The following is a 21836-nucleotide window of genomic DNA, read 5'->3' on the forward strand; positions in this document are numbered from 1 at the left end:
GTTTAAATCAATAACACATCTGAATTAAATAAGGTTACAAACATATTTCCCTTCACATGTTCTAAAATGAATAACAGTTAAGCACTTTGCTGCTCAACAAATGTGTTCTCTTGTAATTTGTAATTCTATTTATTTTCCCTGTGTGAATATTTTGAGCTGCTGACAGACTGAATGAACCCTGAGCTAGGAGTAATGTGATTTCCCAACTGAAATATTCATTAAATACACAAAACACTAAATACTGGTTTTTTGTAGCTTGATACACCACAATAATCATATTTCAGAGGAAATAAAGCACCATTAAAACTAATAATACAGGATACATTAAGTATGGCCTCCAAGTGACAGGAATTTTTTCTAGGAGGTAGAAAAAACTTTGGACTTAGAAGAAGAACCAGTGACCATATATAAAATCAGGTAACAACAAGTGAGTGTTCTCTGCTTTCTGAGAAAGTGTGTTGCCAACTCCAGAAAGGCTTTTGAGCATTGCTTGGGGAGATATTTCATATGTCAACTATGAAAATATAGATTATTTCAGTAAAATCAGTCTGAAGGATGAACTACCAGAGTTCAATGTGACAATGAAAGCTGATTTTGAATGAGGCTCCATAGTTATTGTCCTGGATCCATTTCTATAGGGTGTTTTCCTCACTGATGTGTAACAGATTGTAGATGGCATTTACACATACTAGAAAAACAGAGAAAAGACCAGACTACTTTGCTAGTCATGCTGAAAGACAATTAAATAAATGGCAGGAGTCTATAAGATAAGAATCTCTGCTAACTGGAGATAAACACATGGGGGAAAACAGTGCAAAAATAAGGAAGAGTATAAATCACTATATTAAACCAGGAATAATCTGATGCACAAAACAAGATGGGAAAGAAGTGGTTTCCTTCCAGAAAAGTTTGCCTGAGTTTATACTGCATCACACTGATTGTGAGTGAGCAGTGTCATTTATTATTTTTTTAAATAAAGCTAATATTAGTGTCATGGATGTAAAAAAAGACCTTGCAAGGATCTCCTATTACTCTGTTTAGTACTTGTAAAGCATCATACAGAAGGAAATCATGCTTTAAATATGAAAAAAAAAAGGGGAAGGAAAAGAAAGAGGAGAATTTCTAAAATAGAGCAATTAGAAGATTAGAGGCCTAGGGAAAAAATGAAAACAAGTCTTATGAGAAAAGGTTAGGTAAATCTTCAGGGTAGGTAAAATGATACTTTTTAAAGTTCTTCTTTACATGTGATAGCAATCTGTGCTTTAAAAGCTATTGCAAAAGGAAAGAGAACAATTTGTTTTCTGTGGCAGAATAAACAGGAAAATAAGTATTGATTTTAACCTGCAGGAAGAAATATTCAAATTTCACAGCTGTCTTCAAAGATTTGGAGAATAAAACATTACATTAGGCTACTGGATTTTTAAGAAGCAGTTCAATAAACATATGTAAGGAATTTGCAACAGTTAGAATCATAGAATCATTTCACTTGGAAAAGACCTTCAAGATCATTGAATTCAACTATTATCTATCACTACCAAGTTTGGTGTTAAACCATGTTCTTTAGCATATCTATGTGTCAGGGATGGGGATTCAGCTACCTCCTTGGAAAGTCTTTTCCAGTGTTTAACAACACTTTCAGTGAAGAATTTTCTTCTGATACCCAATTTAAACCTTTCCTGGTGCAACTTGAGGGCGTTTCCTCTCATCCTATGACTTCATAATAGGGAGAAGAGACCAACAGCCACCTCACTACAATCTCCATTCAGGTAGTTGTGGAGAACAATAAGCGCTCCCCTCAGCCTCCTTTTCTCCTGACTAAACAACCCAAATTCCTTTAGCTACTCCTTGTAAGACCTATTCTCCAAACCCTTCACCATCTTTGTCACCCTTCTCTGGACATGCTTCAGTTTGTCCCCTCACGAGAAAGAAATATGGACTAGGGCACAAGGTCCACTATGATTTACTTAAGCCAAGAAAATAAGGAAGTATTCTGATGTCAAAAGCCTAAGTCACTGACACATCCATGTTGACTTTTGCCTTCCAATAGCACCCAAGTTTCTGAAACAAGACCACCATCAATTAGACTGCTAATATTAAAAATTTATACAAGCGAACAATGATCAGAGCCTGTGTTTAATTCAAGGGGCTGTAGAGAAAAACTATGACAACCACAAAAAAAATATCAAAAGAAGTTTCAGAATATCTTGGCTGACCACAGTCTGTTAGAGTGGTCCCAGTGATGGCTAAACCCTGGTGGGCTTCCCAAACACACACTTTCTAGCCTTTGAACTTCCAGCAGTCACTTACCACTCAAATTGGAACTATGTGTTTTCTAGTCTGAGACTAGATATCAGTCTGCAGCCCTCTATTTACTGGCTGTGATTACATCTGCCAGCATCACTTAGGTTCATGTTTGTAGTTTTGCACTTTCTGCTGAGAACTCATGGAAGCAGTGTATAAGAAGTCTTAGTAGGAAGTTTCTGCCTTCTTGGCTCCAAGATCTAACAGAATTGGCAGCTGTTATCAAGAAGACTACAAAAATACTATGAAAACAGAAGACAATGGGAAGTTAAAGAGAACTTCACAGAAACCTCCCAAATTAACAGTATTGCCATTGATGCACTTCAGCATTACCTAAATACCTACTTATTAAGCATGTTTTACCTCTGAAATTCTCTTCAACTCAGGCAAAAATATGTACATATTACCACTACTCTTAGCATTGAAGTTTGAACTACATACTTTCAACAAAGTACAGCTCTATTGCTATGAAGTTAAAACAAGTGGTAACACTCAAAGTACATTGCCAAAACTCTCCTACTTGATGATCAAAATTCATAACCCTTAAATGAGATCCTTGTTCAAGCCACACAATTAATATACTTCCCAGCTTCAAGAGTTCCTGTACTTTAAGACCACTATATCTCTGTAATCAAGGCATAGCTATTCATCCATTTTCAGACACCAACCTGATCTTGCTGGACAGGTATTGCCTCTCATCATGCAGCAATTCTTAATTGAATATTTGTGAAATAACCCAGATTTTTGTCTGCATATACAACTGTAAGAAAAGGCAGAGAAATTATACCTGAAGAACTTCAGAAGGACATATGAAGGAGGTAGGGAAATAAAATTGGAAATGTCATAAATACTTGAGCAGTTCTGAGCTCAAGATATTCTGCAGCATAAGGAGTTTCCCCTCATTTGTTCTGAATCCTTTGTGATCGCGATGTGGATTCTCAGCCCACTTATGTAGGCATTTGTTGGATGCCTGTCAGATATGGTAAGAGTAACTCCTTACTGTCCCATTCCCTTTGGTGGCTATCCAAAAAAACCAAGTGAATTAGAAGGAGAAGAGAAGAATGTGTGAGTCAGAAGGGGCTTTTTAATGGCATCTGTAAGGCTGATGTTGAAACATCATCCTGTTCTGAAACTGAAATGTTAAATAGTCTGTTATGGATGTGGGAGATCAGGAAAGGTGCAAAGACAAAGGACTCAGAAAACAGGATGATATACAGAAGGGGACTGAAACACTTAGTTCACCTAAGATATCAAGATGATTTGATTGTAACAAGTTGTAAGAACTTCCCACAGGAGAAAGATACTAGCTACAAAGTCTGGTTCATGGATGTGATGTAAAAGCTAGAGTAGTTCAAATTAGAAAGGTAGTGTTTCAGCAGGCAGAAGAACAAATCAGAATAAGCAATCACTGTAAGAAAGGTCTTGAGCCCACAGAGTGAAACTGGGAATCTTCTAAAAGATATACCCAAGTTACTGGTCTTTGTACATGGATTTTATATAAAGTTTATACTGGGAGAAGACCAGAGTTACTGATCTAATGGCCCTTCTTGGTCTTAAAATCCATAAATATTTTAGTAGAGAAGTACAGTGTGCTATGGTGTGACTGCTTGTTATGCTTCTGGATTCAAGTCGGTTGAACAAGTACACTCCTGAAGGCTACATGGGCTGGGAAAAGAATAAAGCACTCTTCTATCACCAAGCAACACAGTGTTCTTCGTGTCAGAGGATTTTTCTCTCCCATGAAACATAATACAGTAATATCAGTCTGCACAGAGCTTTCTCAAAACAAGGTTTCAAATCACTTTGGGGACATAAACTAACAAAACAGACTGACATGGGCAGTTTCAGGAGACTGCTGAGATTTTCCAACAGCTATCCGTTGTTTAACCAAAATCGAGCAGTTGCATATATTGAGAAATAGCTATTAAGTGAGATTGTCTTTTAAAGTTTAACTTTTTTGTTAACAGCAAACAAAAATAACTTAATTTTTAAAATTCCATCACCATCTCAGGTAGAGTTCAATGCAGATGTGATTTTTTTACAAAACCAAAGTATATACTTATGCAAGTAAGCATATCACCGAGCATAACAGACACACAGGGAGGAACGATCCCTTACACTGTTCATTGTTCATGACTGTACTCACATTTTCCTGTGATTCTATTAAGAATCATATAGAATGTTTGACTACAGTGTATTAAGAACATCAAACTTCAATGTAGTGATTGTCCTATGAACTCTAGGATGTGTATGAAAAATATTAGTCATCTTTGCATCGATGCATGCACAGAGAAACAGGACAGAAAAGCACAGAGTGTGGTTGACTTGCATTTAAAGAAAGATAGATTACAAACAGCAACAAAAGTAATTGCTGAAAGCATTCTCTGTTACTCCAGTTTCTACAACCAAGTCCTGAGTATCTCAGTACAGTTTAATCATATGATTCCCAGGAAATTTTTATCCCTTTTAAAAAATGTGTATCATGCATACAGTGCAGTTATAATAATAGTTAATCCACATGTTCTTCTGCACATAGACCTGCACTTTAATAGTATTCTTTCCTAGATACCCAGTCACAACCTGTTTAAAATTATTACTGTCTGCACAGTAAATGGCATTTTTTCCCATGTATTCTCAATCTGAAAATTGTTGTGATTTCATAAACTGGACACAGGGCCAATGGGAACTTGTAATTGCTGAGGCAGTGATCTTGTCTAGATCCACGAAGAAATTTTTAAAATCCCATAGTTCACCCCAATTGAATATCTATGACATTAAAAGTCCTTCAGACTGATCAGCTGATCACAGTTCTCTCAGAAACACTTATATTCTTGAATTACTCTCTTGATGCTAGTGGGTGTCACATTTTATAATAGCTATTAGCAACAAAAGAAGTGGATCAACTGGAGAAATTAGAGAGGAGTTTAGCAAATGGGATCAGAAGCATGTTCTACTGAAAGAAGTGGGTTTGTTTAGTCTGAAAAAGAGAAGACTGAGGAAAGATATGATAACAGTCTTCAACTATGCAAAAGGTTGTTGTAACAAGCCTTCTTCATGCCCATAAGGAATAGGGCAAGCAGCAATGGGCTCATATTAGACTTAAAGATCCAGAAAAGCCTTTTATGGAGCACTGGAAACTTAAGATTTAATTATTTTAATGTTATCAAGTTTAAAATTATATTGTTCAAATATAGCAAGAAGTAAATTTACTAATTGGCATGTTCTGGAACACAAATAGAATTTAGATCCATTGTAGAGGACACTAGGGCAAGACCACCACAGTGGTGACAGAATCACAAAACTCAATGAAAGAGTCAGATTAATTTCTTCTTCCAAAATGAACAAATGCTGAAGATTTGTGCTGTACAATTACTTGATAACTATCTTATTTTTGCTTAGACTCTTTCAATTTTCACTTTCTTGTTGACTTAGTTCAGTTTGGTACAAGGATGGAATTTTTAAATCCTAAGAATATTTTTTTATTTGATCAGGAGAACTCAAACAAAAAATAATGAAAAATGCTCAGTAAGGGATCTATTCTCCCTACATCATAATTTTAAGTAAATCTTCCTGATGTTAAGGGAAAAGCATTTCATCCTTTCTCCCTCCAGTACTGCTTGTTATTGACCTCTGGCTGTAACTACTCTCTTTTCTGAAAATCATTTTGACACGTCTGGAAAAAAAAAAAAAAAAAAAAAAAAAAGAAATAAAATTAGCTATTAATTCAAATTAATTTACTGATGTCTCGTCCACAGCCAATCATTCAAGGTGAGGAAAATTCTAAACTGAATGATAGAAGTCTTATTTAACTGACCTCAGTGACAGTCATGCAACAAAACAGGCAATCATGACACCTTGTGATATGAAGGGAAAAACTTCTCCACTATATTTATTTTATTAAAAGGAGCAACAGGTATTTTTTGCCTATTTATCACCTTGAGATTTAAAAAAACTGTAGAAATCTAACTAACCTCAGTGCTTCACAGGTTTTCTCTTTGAAAAGGAAGAAATGTGTTTTATTTTCTTCTCACAAATGGGTACTGAAGAGTACCCAGATTTTCAGTAGACTCACAATTACTTCTTACTCAGTTTAGGAGATGTTGAATAAAGCAAAGAAGTGTCCTTTCCACAGGGTGACTGGGACTTAAATCAAGAATTATCTCAGTCACAGTAACTAACATTGTTTCTGATAGACGTCCTTTAATCCACTGGATATGTTGCACAGTAGGCTTTAAGCCACAGAAGTGTGAAAGAAACTATTCTGTGCATAGTTCAAAGTCCTGCTTTGCTGACAGACACAAATTCTATTTCATCAAGGAAATACTCCTTGTCAGTAGTTATTCTCAAAAGACAGCTTACATCTTAAAGAAATTGAGAATGGGATAGAAGCATGTTCCTAATGGAGCACTAAATTAAGATTAATAAATCAATCAAAACATGAATTAATCTTCATCTGATAGGAAATTCTCAAAAAAAAAACCCTAATTGTTTTGGATAAGAACTTAATCATAGACATGAGATACACTTAGCATGAAAGAGTGGTCAGCTTGATCCAATATGGATTTTTAAATTAGATTTCTCACTGCCTCCGTGATTAGACATAACTAAAGCAAAGATAACATAGAAATTTTCTTTCCCTTATTAATCTCAGACTAAATAACAATGTATTACATATCTGCTGGAAGCATTCACCAAATATATATTTGGTAACAATAGAAAGGAGAGTACAGCAGCTGGTAATGAAAACTCAGTAAAAATCATTGTCCTGGGATCAAGATGCAATCTTAAGCTGCCACACAGTCTTCTCAAGAGTAAACAGTACAGGTATTTTACTTGAACACTTAATTACCTTGAATACTTCTTTTGAAAAAAGCTTTGCAGCCCTCACAAGACCAGACACCGTAATGGTAGCCAGAAGCATAGTCGTTGCAGACAGCACAGTACCGGGTCTCCTTGGTTGACTCCATCGACAGGCTCGTTTTCTCATTAGTACTGGACATCCTCTCCCGGATGTTATGGCGCCTGCTGTCAGAGCTTGGCCTGTTAACAGCAACAATAAGCATAATTATTTCAGCAAGGCTAAGTCTCATACACTCCTGTATCGCAAGTAGTGTGGCCAGCAGGAGTAGGGAAGTGGTCGTGCCCCTGTACTCAGCACTGGCAAGGCCACACCTTGAATACTGTGTTCAGTTCTGGGCCTCTCGCTGCAAGAAAGACAGTAAGTTTCTGAAGTTTGTCCAGAGAAGGGCAACAAAGCTGGTGAAGGGTCTAGAGAATAAATCTTATGAGGAGCGGCTGAGAGAACTGGGATTGTTCAGTCTGGAGAATAGAATAGAATAGAATAGAATAGAATAGAATAGAATAGAATAGAATAGAATAGAATAGAATAGAATAGAATAGGTTGGAAGAGACCTTCAAGATTATTGTGTCCAACCTATCATCCAACACCATTTAATCAACTAAACCATGGCACCAAGCACCCCATCAAGTCTCCTCCTAAACACCTCCAGTGATGGTGACTCCACCACCTCCTCGGGCAGCCCATTCCAATGGGCAATCACTCTCTCTATGAAGAACTTCTTCCTAACCTCCAGCCTAAACCTCCCCTGGTGCAGCTTGAGACTGTGTCCTCTTGTTCTGGTGCTGGTTGCCTGGGACAAGAGACCAGCCCTCACAGCCTACAACCTCCCTTCAGGTAGTTGTAGAAAGAAGAGCTGTAGTTGTAGAAGAGAAGGCAATGGGGAGACCTCGTTGCTCTGTACAACTACCTGAAAGGAGGTTGCAGTGAGGTGGGGGCTGGTCTATTCTCCCTAGTATCAGATGACAAGATGAGGGGAAATGCACTGAAGTTGTGTCACTGGAGGTTTAGATACAATACTAGGAAAAAAGACTGATTAGGCATTGGAATAGGTTGCCCAGGGAGGTGGCAGAATCACCATTCCTGGAGGTGTTCAAGAAATGTGTGGACATTTGGGACATGGTTTAATGATCATGGTAGTCTTAGCTTGAAGGTTGGACACAATAATCTTAAAGGTCTCTTCCAACCAAAACAATTCTATGATTTTATGATGGTAAGAAAGTGTAGATCTACTTTTGAAATTATGGGTGAGCACAAAATAAAATCTTGTTATCACCCACTGTCTGGTTCTAGATGAAAAGGTGTAGAACCACTAAGATACGGGGAAATTTCTCTGTATCCACTTGATGTTATTAGGCATTATACTTTGAAAGCTGTTTCATATATTAATTGGTTTTTCTCAAGACATTATAATGGAATACCAAAGGGTTCAATATGACTGCAGTATCGGTAGGTAGCTTGAGAATCTGACACAAAAATCACTTAAGGTTTCCATCTAAACTTGCAAGCCACTTAAATTATTAACCAGTCTGTTTTCAAGTATTATTACCCAATTAGAGAACAAACTTTCTTTACTTTGTCAAAGATATAATACTGCGTAAAGCAGTCCTGCTCTCATTATAATATCACTTTCATAAAAATTGAGAAGTGCTTATAGCACAAGAAAAGTCAGAAGGTATTAAAAATATATGGTGAAGAATTTTTGATGTGGTAATAAGGTACATGCTACTAGACATACAAGGCATACGTGTGACCCACGTGTGCGCTATGATGCTGAATGAAAACAAAAATCTATAGTGTAAATGGCATTGAATTCACATATAGTGAATCTGCTGAGAGGTCAATATGGGTGGCTGCTGAAGGCATGGTAAACAATGTTCAGAAAGATGAGAGGATGTAAAATTGTCAAAGGAACCAGCATTGAACCCTAGGATTGATCCTGGAAGGCAAATACCTCTTTCAAAACATGCTTTCCAGTAAGAGCCTGCACTTCACAGTGTTTGAGAGATAAATACAATTGGTTGTGACAGCATCAGACAAGCTAAAGCATGAAGAATCTTACTGCTGAGAGTAATTACTCACTTACCATGCATGCTTTACTGGCTGGTTAGTAACAGGTGTCTCTTGTCTCCCCAGAGTCCCAACATTTTCTCAAATATATCCTGGTTTTGAGCCTAGGGGACTGGGAGCTCGCTCTTACAGATATATTTCTACATACCTAATTTTGCCTTACTCCTTTCTTCAGTGCTGCAGTGAGAGGGAAAATTATGAGTGCTTTAAGTATCTAAAGAGCAGGTGCCAAGAGGCCAGCCAGGCTCTTTTCAGTGCTGCCCAGTGACAGGCCAGGGGGCAACAGGCACAAAAAGGAACATAGGAAGTTTGACCTAAACATAGGGGAAAACTTTACTTTGAGGGTGAAGGAGCAATGGAACAGGCTGCTCAGAGAAGTGGTAGAGTCACCTTGCCTGGAGACTTTCAGAACCTGCCTGGATACATTTCTATGCAACCTGTAGCATACTCTGTAGTATGTTATACAAGCTAAGGTGCCCAAAAATTATTTTCAGATCAATAAGAAGCACAAATAAATTACAATTCTACAAAATCTAACTTTAGAATTTTCTTTTTTAAAAAAGCATTTTAAAAACAGTGAAATAAAAAAAAAAATTCAAGTTCCAAAACAATTACATATTTTTGCAGGTATCACTTACTAAAGTGACTGTAGTTTCCTTACTTGGATATTGTAGACAATGCTTCAATTAATAGCTAAAACTAAAATGGAGTAAACAAATCCCCAGAAGCATCAGTCATCACTCAGTCCAGATAATTTAAATTTTCATCTTTTCAGAATATTTATCTTCACTCAGGTGAAGAGTAGGTTCACAAATACAGTTTTGTTAAATTTGTATTTAAGAATAATAAAAATTTACTGACACATAGCCTGGGAAAAAAAGGGACAAAACTTTTTCTGTCTAGAGCAGATACGACATCTTATGAAAAACATACACTCCAAAGAAAATAAGATGCACTAACGAGTAAAGAGAAACATATTTTGTTGCACTGCTTGTGGTGAGTCTATTCCACAGGCTCTGCTCATCCTTGGGCAGAAAACAAGGCACTTTTTCAGAGACAGGCTGCAGGCAAAAGCAATGGGACCACATGCTCTGTGCAAGCACACACAGGATCTGTGCTGCAAAAGATCACAGACACACTAGAAAGCAATGCCTCTGATCAGATAGTTCCATCATCACCGTGCATTTCGTCTCTGATCTAGACTTCCATTGCCTTCCTCCACACAAACTTGTTACATTGAAAGAGTGCTATAAATCTATTAATGCAGACCTTCATAAAGCTAAAGGAATGCAAGGATGGCCTTGCTGGCTTCCCACCCCCAAAGTCAGTGCCAGTTGAGCACCGCTTGAGCAAGCTTTTGCAAACCAGCCTTGCAGTCATTGCACTCAAGCTTCTGTGAACCACAGTGGTAAGCACATCAAAGTACCTCTAGCCCCATCCTTCTGAGAAATAACATGCTGCTACCTCTTTCCATTTATACAATAGAAGTGAAAGCTTGTCATCAATAAACTTTAGTACATATTAGAGGAGGTGACAAGGAAATCTTTTGGGGAAAAGATCATCCCATTACCCAGAACTTGCTAAATCAAAATAATGTCTCAAACTGCCAGTTAGTAAACATCACAGACACTGATTCTGTGTCCTGACAAAAAATAAGTCTGCTCTTCACTCAGTTTTTACTTAGGTTTCAACGGCTAGCCTTCTGCAGAACACAGTGCAACAACTTAACCAAACCTTAATAGCTTTGGCAAGATCATAATTCCCAAAATACAATAGCAGAACCTTTTCAACCATTTCATTTGTAATCCACACAAACAATAACAAAACAAAACAAAGAAATTAAAAAAAAAAAACCACAAAAGTAGTAGTAGTAGTAATAATAATAATAAACAACCAGGTTGGAAGAGACCTTCAAGATTATCGTGTCCAACCCCTCAACCAATCCAACCCACCTAAACAACTAAACCATGGCACCAAGCACCCCATCAAGTCTCCTCCTGAACATCTCCAATGATGGTGACTCCACCACCTCCCCGGGCAGCCCATTCCAATGGGCAATCACTCTCTCTGTACAGAACATCTTGTCCACTATGTTTACCAAAGGGGAACACTAATCAAAAAGAAAGAAAACCCTATATAAAGCCCTCCCTCCAAGGCTCCCACCAAAACAGAACAGATTAAAAAGGAAAAAAACCTTATAATTTACTGCAGATATCAGACACAAAATGGCAAGTGTTTTGGAACCTACAAGCAGGACAAACTTGTCTTCCACACTCATTTTCATGTTTTTCCACCTATGCTGCTCTGAGTTTGCCCTTCAATAAATGTGTTAACAAGACAACCGTATTTTACACATTCACTCATCACCTGAAAGCCAGAACCGGCCAAGAGATCATTAACCCTATGTTGACTGTAAGGTAAAAACAATGTGTACATGAGGAAATTAGAGTTTTATAATGTAAAATGATTTAAATTTTTTTACATTACAGTAATCAGACTGGCTGGCACAATGAATTTAGGAAAACCCACAGTACATAATCCACCTGACATTGAGGTAAGGTCCAATTTATTCATAAGTAAGAGGGCTTAAGGGAAAAGTTATTAAAGCAGTACAAGGAGACACCTTGAAAAATCCTAGTTTTCTAAATTTACTTTCTTACAAGAAATTTTAATGGGCAGCTGTTAAATCTTTCATACCAGAATGGATGGAAGTTCTCAGCATAAAAAAACCCCAAACTAGTGGCCATTTTACACACAGTCAGGGTTTAAAACAAATGTTTTTCCAAACACTGGGTTTATTATAACACCATTCTAGTATTCAGTTAATTAACTATTTCATTCATTAACTTGCTGTTAGAGGATGAATTCCCATATGGAACAAAATACTTAAGAAAGATTATTTGAACAGAATTTAGTGCTTGAAAATAAGACTTCTCAAGAAATACTGCAACAGGAATGACTAAGCATACAAATAAACAGAAAGTTGCCAAGTACATTAAGCACCTTAAAGCTCTACTCTCAGAAAGTAGCTCCAATGAATGTGGAAAAATCATCATATGCCATGCAAAAAAAATTGTTGGCTTAAAATAAATATTGCCAAATACCTAGGGTTGTAATCAAGCTAAATAAAACATGACAATGGAGAGAGAAAGTCTTACGCAGAATTATATATCAAACAGACAGACTCACAGGGTATTCTGGGCTGGATGTGAGCTCAGGAGCTGGCCCCAGCCCAAGCCATCATTGGCACAAGATGGACTGTAGCAATGAGGGTGGGTTCCAGAAATAGGACCCAAAATTGGCATTGTTCCTTGGCTGATCCTCCACCAGAGAGGAAGACCAGCTGGGGGGTGATTCCAGTTGCTCCTGATCTTGGGCTCTAAGCAAGTTTCATTCATGCAGCTAAACTCTCTTCTTGCCCAAAACTTCTGTGCTACCAAGGGAAAAGAACCCCTGCATAGTTCCTATCTGAACTGTGACCTGGGAGAGAGTAATTCAGCCAGGCCAAACAATGTCTGAGAGAGTGAAGCTTTTAAGCAGCAAGAGCCATTGTGCTGGTGTTTGTACCCGTCCCTGGCCCTGTTTGGATAACGAATGTATACGCAGTCCTTCCTTGTCCCACTATCCTCCCTTTGTTCCCTGATTGTTAGCAAGTTAACCAAAGTTATACTGAAGTTGAATAATAAAATAATCTTTAAATATTGACATTATTTCACAATGTATGAGAAAATGCATTTTATAGTCAGAGGACTCTGGAATGTTTTCCTTAGAACCAGAATACAATACAAGTTTATTTGGTATTTAAAGTAACAGGAAAAATAGCTCAGTATTGTCTAAGAAATGGCAGCATTGAAGCCAGGCTCTGACAACAAGATAACAAAAGCATATCTTCATTAAAACTCCTTATTCAACATAAACTTAAACATTCCCTTTTTATACTCTTCCTTCATTCTTAGCTCAGGTTATTTCAAAATGAGTGAAACACTGTAACTGAATATGCAAAACTAAACCATCCTATGTGTGAACAAGAATCTCCACTGAAGCTCTTTGCTAAAGTTGGTGTAAATATGCACATCCTTTCAGTCCCTCAGAAACTTTGACAAATTTAGTATTTTTCTCACATCTGTCACTAATGTTTGCAGACTGAGAGATGTGTCTGTGCACTGTCACTGCGAAGTCAATGGCATCTCTATCCACATTTCCTGGAAGCTGTAGTGATGACAGGGGAAGGCAACCTAGACTCCTTGAATGTTTTCAATATTTCCCTCTCCCATATTTCTACTCCTGGGATTGATTTTCCATGGTTTATAAATATGAGCTAAAGGCAACAGGTGCAAGCTGGAAGCATAGGAGGTTCCACATGAAAACAAGGAAAAACTTTTCCACTGTGAGAGCAACAGAACAGGCTGCCCAGAGAGGTTGCAGAGTCTCCTTCTCTGGAGACTTTCAAAACTCGCCTAGATGCATCCCTGTGTGACTCATTCTAGGTGATCATGCCCTGGCAGGGGGGTTGGACTAGATGATCTTTTGAGGTCCCTTCCAACTCTAACATTCTGTGATTCTACATGATTCTGTGATTTTACAGCTATTCCCCTTGACAACATAGAAGTTTGCCCAAATTTCTGACAAATGTGGAAGCTTTTCTTGGGGATGGCACACAGGGTAGGAAGTGGAATTAAAAGAGCTTAGTCTGTTTATCAGTTCAAGAGGTCTGAAATTTAAATTCATACCAAAAAAGTCTCTGCAATAAATACTGAGAAATTGGTTGCATTTCATTCTATTTCTCAGTGCCATTAGAATCTAAACTACAACTCACTTACAGGGTCATTTTGGTTAGTCTTAACTGAAGAGTGGTAGCTTAGCTGTACCTTGCATAGTAGCTCAGAATTCAAACAGTTCTGAAGCGACAGCAATTTTCTGAATTTTTGGTTGGTTGTGGTTTTTTTCTTATGCACAGAAGGTTAATAATTTATTTCTGTACATAGGGTGAATGCAGAAACACCCACACACCTTACTTTATATGCATATACATTAAAAGAAGATTATTATTTTAAATACAGCATATGGCTGAACTGCACCTTGCAAGTACAGATGAAACCTTCATTTATCCCTCCTGTGCATATGTATGTCTTAAATTATATGATCATACTTTCCAAAGGGCAACAGCTCATCAGTGCCCAGAATAAAAAGAATTTATTAAATGAGCAGCTATTCTGGGTTTTTTTTCCCTGACTGTTCTGTGTTTGGTGGCTTACAATCAGCACACCATCTGAATTCAGCTCTAACATCAGAATTAATTTCCTTCCTGTATTTCCATGCCTCTATAGCAGTTCAGTGTTTGACACGTGTTAATGAATGCTTTTTTTCCCCCAATACTCTGAGTAATACTCTATGAGGAATAAAAACTGAGGCTGAGGGAGATTAAGGTCAAAAGTATATACCAAGTTACATGTAACCTGAGTTTTATAAGTACCCACTATTAAATAGCATTTTGAATGTTCAGAGTGATGCTTCCCTTGTCTGCAATTTCAAGGGTAAATGTTCAATACTGTAGGACTTCCATTCAGCTCAAAGAATAGAATAGAATACAATAAACCAGATTGGAAGAAACCTTCAAGATCATCACATCCAACCTATCATCCAATACTATCTAATCGACTAAACCATGCAACCAAGCACCCTATCAAGTCTCCTCCTAAACACCTCCAATTATGGTGACTCCACCACCTCCCTGGGCAGCACATTCCAATGGGCAATCACTCTCTCTGTATAGAATTTCTTCCTAACATCCAGTCTGAACCTCCCCTGGTGTGGCTTGAGACTGTGTCCTCTTGTTCTTGCGCTGGTTGCCTGGGAGAAGAGACCAACCCCCACCTGTCCACAACCTCCCTTCAGGTAGTTGTAGAGAGCAATAAGGTCTCCCCGGAGTCTCCTCTTCTCCAGGCTAAGCAACCCCAGCTCCCTCAGCCTCTTCTCATAGGGCTTGTGTTCCAAACCCCTCACCAATTTTGTTGCCCTTCTCTGGACATGGTTCAGCAAGTCAACAACCCGTCTAAACTGAGGGGACTAGAACTGGACACAGTACTCAAGGTGTGGCCTAACCAGGGCAGAAAATTACAACACAAGACTATTACAACAAAAATTACGCAAGAAAATTACGACACAAGACTACTTGTGGGGAGCTTGATTTAAATGATTTCTGAACTTCACCAAAGATTTTGTGGCAGGATTAGACAGAGAGTTTAGTACAGGCCAACAATCAGCTGCTTTCTTGAAATTTTTGCCTCATTCTCTCTTTTAGTTACTAATATCTGCAGGAAATAACATGTTTGCCTCCACAAGCATGACATATTTCAGAGTTGATCCTTCTCATACATCGAAACAGCAGTCCACTTACAAATACCTTATAATTATGAAAATAATTATTATAATAATCGCAGAGGCAGGAAAGGACCAAAGAATTTGCACAGGTCATCTTAATTTGTATTTATCAAAAATACAAGTTTGCAAATAACATTTTTTTCTGTGTGTAGCTTCTCACCTTCTGAAGAGGACACCTAGAAAATCAAGCACTGCCCTCATGCCTCATATATATAGTCACAAACATCAAGGCTGGGAACACCTTTCACTTGGCTTAACACAGCAAGTGATGGCAGGAGATCACTCTCATTTCCAAGTAGCAGAAGAATGTCAGTGGTACCTGCTAACAGCTGTAAATAGTAATACTTCAGGTCTTTTATTCTATTCCAGTTTAGGAGAAGCAAAAGCTAGTAAATACAGAAGCTGGTGCCACTGTAGTCAGTGGGAATGTCTGCTCTATCCTCCCGCAGCTGTTCTTTGTTGAGTGCTTTCACTTGACCCTTCCAAATCCTCTTGTCACATCCTTACACTGAGGTCCACCTTTGGGCTTTCCCTTCCTTTCAGTCTCCCTTCCCAGAAAGGACAAATTGTTCTCCTCCAGTGTCTGCCCTGACTGCTTGGCTACTTTTCCTTTGCCTAGACTCCCTGCAGGTATCTCATCAAAACCCTTCCTCCCTCCATCCCTCACTACTTATTTGCCTCATGTCCTGAACAGGAAGATTCCACTCTTCTGTCTCTCTCTATGCCTTTTTAACCCAGTCTTCCATGATTGCTTATCTCCTGTTAATCTTAATATACAATCCTACTTTCATTTGACCTGCTCCACAAGTTCCACAAACATACTGAGATTTGCAACTAAAGGACTGGTCTGGCAAATTTTATTTTGGGGTGGTTTCAACCCACCACATTATTTTTTTACCAAGTTCATTATAAATTCTATGAACTTGCAGCAAGAAAAACAATAATATTTCAAGTCAGTCCAAAGAGAATTAGATTTCATGTTTAAATAAATAAATTAATTCTGAACACCAACCAACACCAACACCACAAGTATTTACTTCACAATGCCTTTAAGGCTATGACATTTCATTCATCAGTAGGGACTTGCCTTGTATAATTTCTGTCTTTTCTTCTCTGGACTAGGACTGCAACTCTTACAAGGCAAGTAACCTCTTCTATTAGACCCCTGAGGATCTGTGTGTCAAGAGAATGCTTTACCCATCAAATAAAATGGGAGTCAAAACCAAGTCTTTGAAGAACCAATGGAGAGATGCCATGCAAGCCATAAAAAGTGATGAATACCATAATATTTCTTTCCAGAAAGAAGAAAGAACATTGTCCCCTTACTTATCTTTTGAAAATGTTGAAATCAGAACAAAAATCTATTTTCTGCAAAGAAAACTTTCAGAACAGAGAATTCCTCCTTTCTTATTTTCAGGGAAAAAATATTTATATGGCACTTTCATTTTGTAGAAATTGCAATTTTAAAAGGTTTTGACAGAAAAATATTCAAACACCATAACATTTACAAAGAAAAATAAACATGTATATAATAAGCAAAAATAATCCACAGACACATCCATAGGTATAGTTTTGCAGTGTTAAGCAGGAGCAGAAGTTCCTACTAACTCTACCAATATTCAGTCTTGATGTGAAAGTGATATACACAGACCTACAGAAATTAAATATTCTACAATCACTGTATACTAACTTTCAATGAAGTAGGGACAGAGTATTACTTAAAATGCTGTATATCTAGACCTGCCCCACAGGAACTTGTTTTAACTTGACCTTACAACATATCCAATATTTCAGCCTTTTTACGTGAAGTGTTTGCTGCTTGAGTACCTGATGTGCAGACCAAGTGCTCTCTGCTGGAAATTAAGCTCTTTTGTCCTCAGCTATTTCCAGTCAGCCCAGACAACAAGTTGGTTGCTTTTCTCTTAGTACACATTTTGCCATTGTAAGGTTCCTGTACACCATCTCTTGGCCTGTAGTTTGCCTTCCAGAGTCTCCTGTTTAACTTTCCCATCCTCTTTCTGCACTCATCAGGACTTTGCTTGTCCCTCAGTGGACATAAAACTCTGAAAGAGACCTTGCCAGTGTATCCTATCCTTAAACAGTATCTGTTTTTCTGTTCACAGAATAAACACTTTTTTTTCTGCAAAATATTATTCTACTGATTTGTATTTAACTTACAATCTTCTCTATTGCCTAGAGTAATTTTTTATTCTTACACTCCTTTTCCCTATTTAGTAATTTCTCAGTTATTGCACTTGTGCCTTAGATTTCTCCTTCACACAGTCTGGGCATGGCATTGACCCTTACTGAATTTGAGAAATATTTAATGTTTAAGATTCTGTTGTGGTAAGGAGCACTAGAAAAATGAGTTCTTACACACCTATATTTCATGTAGTCCACTTGCAGATTTCTGCTGCTTTTAACAACTGGAAAATGCTATTTGCTTATTTAAAAATTAATGGTACTTTTTTTCTTTGGAACAAAACTCTGCAAGTTACTCTTTTGATGCATTTTTTTAAATCGCTGATCACAAGATAATGCTCATACTTCATACTTTTTAAGGAACATCAGTATCCATACTAGTGACCAGCCAACTTTTTCAGTGTTTCTCTGCTCAATTCTGCCTCCTGCCAGGCACAGTTTTGCTTGGACACTGTCTCTGACACCCTCTCTCTCATTCAGTTAGGCAATCCCACAGATTCTAGTGTCGGAAGAGTCATATAATCTGAGAAAAAAAACATTAATCCACTGTCTAAAAGCATGCCAAGTTTGATGGAAAACCTCCAGCAGACAAAGCGCCTCTAGGCACCGCAGATATTATTTTCTGGCAGTCATACTGAGTTGGTGTGTGGCTCTGTGGTTCTGAAGACCAAAGAGCGAGTATAGGGGCCTGAGTGTAGCAATCAGCAGTGCCCACAAGTGTGTCAAAGTGGAGGGCCCAGTGGGTAAACATTCTGGAAGCATGGACACAGGACATCCCGCTTGTGTAAACAATCTGAAGAATAAAATATGTTTGAAAAGCTTGAAGCATGATAGCAACAAAAAGCCAGCTTCAGCTGACAGCCTCTAGTGTATATCCTCTACAGCTTTCACACTTCGGAAATATCTAGTAGCCCTTGTTTTTATAAATGTTATCCTAGGCCTCAACTACTAAGCTGAAAAGTTGTACCACGGCATTTCATATGAGAGTCTTAGAATTAATGTATGGCTTTTACGATAAAGTTGAAGTCTAGCTTATAAGAATATAACATATCAAGAAAGAGTCTTTTCTCCAGGCTTCCTTGTTCCTAGTGAACTTTCTTCAGAATTACTCAGACATTAAGCTATTGCTTTTTTATTTTCTAATGTTCAGCTAAACTAGCATGGTCCTTCCATTTGAAAGGAAAAGGTTAAATGCACTCAAGAGACTGGAAAAGGGTGTTTCAGGAAGTGTTGTCAGATTCTTACACTTATTTCCAGACTATTTCAAAGGTAAATGCCAGGAAAAACATAGGAATCCGCTATAAATCTTCTTTTGCCATGCTTTTATAGGACTTTTATGGGCTCACGTGTTCCTTTTGTTCTTGGGCAAGCCCTCTCTCCAAATATTTCAGATGTACACATTAAGACTGTAGTTTAACCAGTTACCCAAATCTTCATTAAATTCCTAGGATAATCCTTCAATATCAAGCACGAAACAAGGCATTGTAAAAGAAAAAGTATTTGCAAGATTTGAAAGTTGTACTTTACACCAAACACAAAAAATACATTAAATAGGAATGAAGGTTTTATAACACAACATCACAGTTTAGATACCATGGTTTCAAAAATTCCAGTCTAAACCAATCTATAATTTCAAATGGTCATGTTTCTTTAAAATGACTTTTTAAACTGAAAATGTAACTTTAAGGAGTATGTAGCATTTGAAAGTGAACTTTTGAAACAAAACACTGGTACAGCCACATGTAGTCCCAACAAAGAAATCAGAGGGCTCTAAGCCACAGGAAAATAAACCCTGGTGAAGTAAAAGACTACTTGAAGTAGTTCTTCTAAGTTCATCAAAGTGCATGCAGACCTCTTGACCCAAGTGATACAAGGCAAAGAGAAGAGACAAATATCTTTTCCCAAAAAGTTTACCACCCATGCCATCTATAAGCCACTCTATGCCAGCTGCTAGCAATACTGGAAAAAGACTAGGCAGAGGTGCCAAGCCCAAAGGCACAACATGGGTAGAATGGAAAGAAGTAGGCACTTGGGAATATCTGACACCTGCACGTAAAAAGGATTGTGTACTTGCCCCGGGCAATGTGGTTTATCTGCAGCTTCTTACTCTTGCCCCAAAACAACAAACCCAAGGAACAGAGCCTCTGCAGTCCTTGAACTGAGTGCACATCCAAGGTCCAGTGAAAGAAAAGAGTTCCTAAAAATACAAACCCATTTGTGCTTAAAGCACTTTCATGAAACCAAACTACTAGCACATGGGACCCACACAAAACCAGTGAGATGTGCAGATTAACTTCCTGGGAGGTCACAGTGGACCTGCAGCAGAGAAAAGCCAGTTCAAGACTAGCATGCTGCATGTCATGGTGTAACACTTGATTAACAGCTGAAAAGAGAGAAGCACATGCCCTAGCTGGCACCGAGGTACTAAGAACATGCATCCCAGAAATTCAAATATGACTTGAAACAGTATAACAGGTGGGGCAAAAGCTGTGTGTGTCTATTACCAGTCCAAGGACCTGCAGCAGAAGCAGAGCAGAAGGCAAGCAAATAGCCAGCCTGAAAGTAAGTTGTATAGGCCAGTCACCACGCACAAGAAGGGCTGCATTTTCCCTGCAGAGTTGGACAGCTAAAAGTGTTCACAGCACTCCAGTGCTGTCAGGTCAACAGAATACCTGTGCTTGTTAGCTTGTTAGGTACTCTTCACCTCTGTTAAGGCAAATCAATAACAAATTATATCATACTTCAGTCTCAAGAAATCTGGACCCTAGCAGAGAAGACACAGACCTTAAAGTAGTGGTTTTTAGTTTGTCCTTTTGGTCAAAATGGAGGCAATACAGATGCACAGATATATGATGCCTCACAAAATCTGTGTAGTTTGTGCAGAAATATTGCCCAGCTGAGGTACTTGACTCATGCTTGTCCTCTGGAAAGTGCTGCATCCAACTTTGCATGCCAATTCATTCTTTAAATATTAATGAACACTAAACTGTGTGAGAAACATGTTGGAGTATGGAATATAGCAGCAGAGTCTGGCAATTCCTCATAGACTAGTTGTTAGTTATATGCTGGTTTTATAATGTCAGGCCCCACTGACACACAGAAACTGAAAATTACATATGCTAAAATATAACTGAAAGTGTAAGAAATAGAAAAAAAACATTAATAAGAAAGAGAACCTGAACAGATAGTTATACAAAGGATACAACTGGACACCACCTCCATCAAACTGATTTTCAAGGTGTTTTTAAATTTCCTAAATCCTACAGCTCTCTTTCCCATCAATAAGAGCTTAAGTGTTCAGCATCTCTCCACATAGCCCCTAGACATCACTTCTGAAACTTTAATGTTAAAGGCTACAAAGGTTGACATTTTTCTTTACGTCCAAGAAGTAGGAAGTGCAAACTGCTGCCAGAACAGGTAGTCTAGCTCTTCCTTCACTTATGGCCATAGACACTTGGGCCCAGAGCAGAAAATTAATGCTGTTTAACACTGAGTCACAAGACCACGTTAACCATGTGGTCACATTAGCTTACAAATGCAGCCATGGGAATTGTGACCAGAAATATGGCAGTGAAAAAACTCTTTTAGTGACAGCCTTCAGCTGATCAGAGTAATGGTTACATTACAATACTTCAGTATTAAAACAGCAGACTGAAAAACTAGACTGTGTTCTTTTCTTCACTCCCCCCTATCTTCTCTTTCCTGTTTGTAGAGTGCATATCTGTCCTTCTTCATGGGCAGGTGTCTCAATTGTAAGTGCTAACCAGATAGGTAATAATAAGTTCTACATATTTAAATTAATCAAAGTTGGTACATTATATATCCAGATAATGTCCACAGAAAAAAATTGCAAGTGCTGAATATGTAATCAACAGTAATCAAAGATAACAGCTCATGAAAGGCAGGAAATATGTTCATGTAGCAAACTGCGTATGTGTTTGAAAAACTGATTGTGGGCATATTTTTAGGGGTAACATGCAGCAAAGGGTGAGAAATTAGGTTTATGAGAAATCCAAGTACTTGC

At 38.0% G+C, this 21836-nt stretch overlaps 1 protein-coding gene across 1 annotated transcript in view; it reads right to left on the minus strand.

Annotated features, from left to right (window-relative positions):
- Window positions 1-21836, minus strand: part of ESR1 (estrogen receptor 1) — a 105730-nt gene that overhangs the window by 70977 nt on the left and 12917 nt on the right. Inside the window, exon 2 of the mRNA XM_009897058.2 lies at window positions 7151-7341. Within this exon, the coding sequence (XP_009895360.1) occupies window positions 7151-7341 (191 nt within the window). The remainder of the gene's footprint in view (window positions 1-7150; window positions 7342-21836) is intronic.

Source organism: Dryobates pubescens, chromosome 6 (genome assembly GCF_014839835.1).
Source record: "Dryobates pubescens isolate bDryPub1 chromosome 6, bDryPub1.pri, whole genome shotgun sequence".
NCBI lineage: Eukaryota > Metazoa > Chordata > Aves > Piciformes > Picidae > Dryobates > Dryobates pubescens.